The following is a 5,109-nucleotide window of genomic DNA, read 5'->3' on the forward strand; positions in this document are numbered from 1 at the left end:
ACTGAGTTGTATGGATTGACATATACTTACTAACTACTGGTACACCTTTTTGCAGTTAAGTTGGACGAATGCCCGATATATTTGGTCGTGTGCCCGATATATTTGGCGGTGAGTTGTATGGTTTGACATTTACTTACTAACTACTGGTACACCTTTTTGCAGTTAAGTTGGACGAATGCCCGATATATTTGGTCGTGTGCCCGATATATTTGGCGGTGAGTTGTATGGTTTGACATTTACTTACTAACTACTGGTACACCGTTTTGCAGTTAAGTTGGACGAATGCCCGGTATATTTGGTCTTGTGCCCGATATAATTGGCCATGTGCCCGTTAAATTTGGCACCCGAATGTCGTGTGCCCGATATATTTGGCGGTGTGCCCGATATAATTGGCCGTGTGCCCAAGCAATTGCCCATGTGCCCGAGAATTGTGTCGTGTGCCCGATGAAAATGGAAATCACGCAATAAAAAGTCAATTCAATATCGAAATAGTCGTCAAACGACACATGCCGCATCGTTGCTATGACGTCATATACCAACGTCCATGTTGCCCATGGCCTCCGCGCGTCCATCGTGGGTGCGTACCTTGAGGTAAATCGAAAAATGAGCTCTGCGGACGACAGATTCAAAAATATTTGGTGGGAGTTGAAGTATGGACGAAGCGTTGAAGTACAGGGGCAACACTATACTTTATTCAAGTCATTCCATTGAAGTCGATAAATATTTTTGAATCTGTCGTCCGCAGAGCTCATTTTTCGATTTACCTCAAGGTACGCACCCACGATGGACGCGCGGAGGCCATGGGCAACATGGACGTTGGTATATGACGTCATAGCAACGATGCGGAATGTGTCGTTTGACGACCATTTCTATATTGAATTGACTTTTTATTGCGTGATTTCCATTTTCATCGGGCACACGACACAATTCTCGGGCACATGGGCAATTGCTTGGGCACACGGCTAATTATATCGGGCACACCGCCAAATATATCGGGCACACGACATTCGGGTGCCAAATTTAACGGGCACATGGCCAATTATATCGGGCACAAGACCAAATATACCGGGCATTCGTCCAACTTAACTGCAAAAAGGTGTACTTACACTAACTAATCCAACAACCTCCCACAATCCCAGCGTGTTAAAGAGTGCCCAATCTAAAGATCTGACGTTATTCGTTGCTGCGAAAACTTGCTAGTCGGAAGCCAACTCGTACGCAGCCTCGGCGGCCTTGACTTCGGCGTCCAACTGCAGCCAGCTCTCAGGAAACAAATCGCCAGAGATGACGCGCTTGGCCATATCCAGCTTGGGCTCTTTGTGCTTGGGGTTGTTACACAAGTCGATCGTTTTAGCCTCGGCCTTGGACTCATCGCTGCACCAACTTTCGCACCACAACCATTCCTGCCAAATATATATATATATTAGTCTATATATATATATATATAGTTTCCTACCTGGGGCAAGGAAAAGATGGGAATCTGGTGCTGCGCATAGTTGGGCAAATCTTGGTCCAAATTCGATAGCGAGTTGGGATCGGCACTCAACTGATCGTAAATCGCACGCAGCGAATCACCTGCCGCCATGCGCTTGAATTTGACCAAGTCGACCACGTACAAGGCACTAATGTGGTACGGCTTGCCCCGCAAGTGATCCTTCCAGTACCTTTAACATCAAGTGTCAGCGTCTAATAACTCATACATTCTAATATTATATATATATATATATATATATATATATATATATATATATATATATATATGTATTCCAATATTATACATAGTCGAGTATTATATATACATGTATTACAATATTACACAATATTCGAATATTATATACATAGTCGAAATAATAGATACATATATATATCACTATCCTAAATTTCTTCAAATTATATATATATATATATATACAGCCATCCGCCACAACTCGGTACAACATAGTCAGATGCCGTCTTTTAAAACCACCACGACCACCATCGAGATAAAACATGGCTTTGCCCAATATGTAGAACTGTCTAATCATTTCAATATATATATATATATATATACACAATCCATTCAAAAAATATATATAGAGCGAGAGAGAGATACGATAAGTTGTTAGTGTTACCCCTTGCGCCAAAACTGAAACCCGACGTTGCGCGAGTCACAAAACGGAGTGTATCCATATGCTTTGCCGTGCAGATCCATGGTCCAGAGCTCTTTCAAGTCGGCGCGGACGACCTGGTCGGCGTCCACGTAGATGATTTTGTCGACCCCGAGCGGAAATAGCACGTCCAGAAACAGGATTTTGTAGCCCCAGATGATGCGCTGCTTGTCTGTCTGGCGCCGCAGCCAGTTGGGCCACTTGTACGTGACCAGGCGGATATCCATGCCAAACTCGGCTTGGAGCGCCGCCACACTATTTTTGAAATCTAGATATATATTAATGAATCGAAAAAACACTACAGATAATTGTTTGTTGAATACCTGGGGACAAGAAGTTTTCCAAGAGCCAGAACGTCACGGGGTTGTTGGTGCGCTTCAATACACTCAACATCATGAGCTTGAGCATTCGCTCATACAAGTGCCCTACACACAACGTATATCAGGATATATATATAATATATCGATTTTAAATATTTATGAATATATACATATTTATGCATAAAACTTACTTTCATCAGTATATATATATATATATATGGCATCAACACCCCCAAAAACAATCGTACTTATATATATATATACTGTATATATCAATTCATATATATAATATATATACTACTATATATCGCGTCAAAACCCACCTGTAGCCAGCGAAAACACGTGAATTGTATCGCCCTTGCGAGTTTCCAGCTTGGAACTGCCAGCGCCCCACTGCACCAGAGAAGTCCACACCGACGTTTCTTCTGGTTGGGCGGGTGCTTTGGGCGCCTCGGGGCCGTCGTCCAGCAGTCGCACGCCTTCCTGGCCCGGCTGCTTCTTCACCTCCAACTGCAATGTCTTGGATAAAAAGTCATATACAATCACAGGCACTGTGTCCACGCGTGCGTCCTAGCCAAGTGTCTTAATATCTCCATCAAAAAATATACCATATTCACCAATATCTCAAAATATTATATTTCGAAATGACATCGTTCAACCAAATGAGCATGTAGCTAGCTAGCCACTCATTCGTAAAACAACCATTTACAGACGACACAAAATTAAAATGTGTGCTGGGTATAACCAACCAAACTCGTAAAACAATAAATATACATTTTGGCTGATCGGACAATATATATATATATTGTCATCTCAACCAAATTCCATATTCAACACTAGCAGCTAAATCACTTGATTGGACAATATCAACAAGAAATTCATTTATTTTGGCCGATAGGACAATCGATATATATTATACCCATCTTGGCTTAAAGAATAATATAGGTATAAAATACATTTTGGCTGAAAATACAATATGTATATATATATAATACATTGTGGCTAAAAGAACAATATAATATATACACATAGATATATATATACTGCACCCACGTTGGATATAAGCTCATAAATAGTCGAATGGCGTCCTTTGGCAAGTCCCAGCTGCCATACACCAGGTGCAGCTTGCAGCTGAAAGTACCCGAGGTTCTTCATCACAACTGTATCCTTGTGGCTGTGCAACTTGGCCACACTTCGCTCCAACACGAGTTGCAATCCGTTCGGAAGCGTAGGGTACTGGGCGTTGGTCTTGTCCACACACTGCCCGTACACCAGTACGTCCTTGATTGTAAATGTAGCCGACGCATTCTGCTGGATGTTGTCGATATCGACATCGCTCTGCACCATCTGGACATTCCACAGCTCCGGGGTTTCAATGTTCAACGTGAGCACGGGATGACGTGGCAGCCTGTCAAACTCGACCAGGGACGACGAGGTCCCACCCCATAGAAACCGATAAAACCGCTTGAGCGGAAACTCGTCGTAGCTTGGAGGCGGTACCAGCACGAGGGTGATTTTAGCATGCAAAACGCTGTGCAGCATACGCAGGATGCCACTGGCGCGCTGTGCCGTGTCGCTCAACGGGTCCAAGTAAGCCACCACGTCCAGCGAAGACGATCCAGACGGTGTCACATACGAGTAGGTCGGTCTTTGCACGTCGTCGGGCAAAACGGCGGCCACGCGTGGGGTTTTCAGGTACGAGTCGACCATAGAGAGCACGACGTTGAGCTGGAGGGTCTTGTCGGCTGCGTCCTCTGCAGTCAACACATTGTGCTTGAACTGGCTCACGTACGCCTTGGACACTGCCTTGGACCGTGTCGCAGATTCATAAGCGACCAACCCGTCAAACAACGAAGGTGTGACAGGCGCGACTAGCTCCAACGGCCGACCGTTGACGTATATCACATGCTGGTCGGGTATGACTTGCAAAGATGACAGGGATGGAAGGGTGGCAGAGAAGGGGGGTGCAACTGCTGAGAACAGCCACGTACTCAACTGACTGAGCACTTGTTCGTCGTCAGAAGTGGACGACGATGCATCCACTCGCGACTGCACAAACAAGCGCGCATGCGATATAGCATCGGCTTCGGGTTTTTTACTCATCAACCGAAGCACCTACAGGGAGGAAAACAACATGGTGAATGTATATATATATATATATGTGTGTTGGAATAGTATCAAGACAATTAGATATATATAATATATATGTATACATGCACATAGCGTATCGAAGGATCATGGAACATGACAGATATAGCATAGAGTGTATATATATATATATATATATATATATATATATATATATATATATATATACACTCTATGCTATATCTGTCATGTTCCATGATCCTTCGATACGCTATGTGCATGTATACATATATATTATATATATCTAATTGTCTTGATACTATTCCAACACACATATATATATATATATACATTCACCATGTTGTTTTCCTCCCTGTAGGTGCTTCGGTTGATGAGTAAAAAACCCGAAGCCGATGCTATATCGCATGCGCGCTTGTTTGTGCAGTCGCGAGTGGATGCATCGTCGTCCACTTCTGACGACGAACAAGTGCTCAGTCAGTTGAGTACGTGGCTGTTCTCAGCAGTTGCACCCCCCTTCTCTGCCACCCTTCCAT

General features: G+C 43.6%; 1 protein-coding gene across 2 annotated transcripts in view; it reads right to left on the reverse strand.

Annotated features, from left to right (window-relative positions):
* Positions 1-1,079: 1,079 nt before the first annotated feature.
* Positions 1,080-5,109, reverse strand: part of H257_17074 — a 9,760-nt gene continuing 5,730 nt past the window's right edge. Inside the window, exons 13-18 of one of the 2 annotated variants that reach the window (XM_009845732.1) lie at positions 3,521-4,582; positions 2,791-3,037; positions 2,471-2,572; positions 2,112-2,415; positions 1,457-1,664; positions 1,080-1,403 (exon numbers count right to left, since the gene is read on the reverse strand). In XM_009845732.1, the coding sequence (XP_009844034.1) occupies positions 1,197-1,403; positions 1,457-1,664; positions 2,112-2,415; positions 2,471-2,572; positions 2,791-3,037; positions 3,521-4,582 (2,130 nt within the window). In that variant the 3' untranslated portion in view covers positions 1,080-1,196. Of the gene's footprint in view, positions 1,404-1,456; positions 1,665-2,029; positions 2,416-2,470; positions 2,573-2,790; positions 3,038-3,520; positions 4,583-5,109 lie in introns of those variants that run through there. The other variant, XM_009845731.1, reaches the window with a different exon arrangement.

This window comes from Aphanomyces astaci (genome assembly GCF_000520075.1).
Source record: "Aphanomyces astaci strain APO3 unplaced genomic scaffold supercont1.97, whole genome shotgun sequence".
NCBI classification, from domain to species: Eukaryota; Oomycota; class Saprolegniomycetes; order Saprolegniales; family Verrucalvaceae; genus Aphanomyces; species Aphanomyces astaci.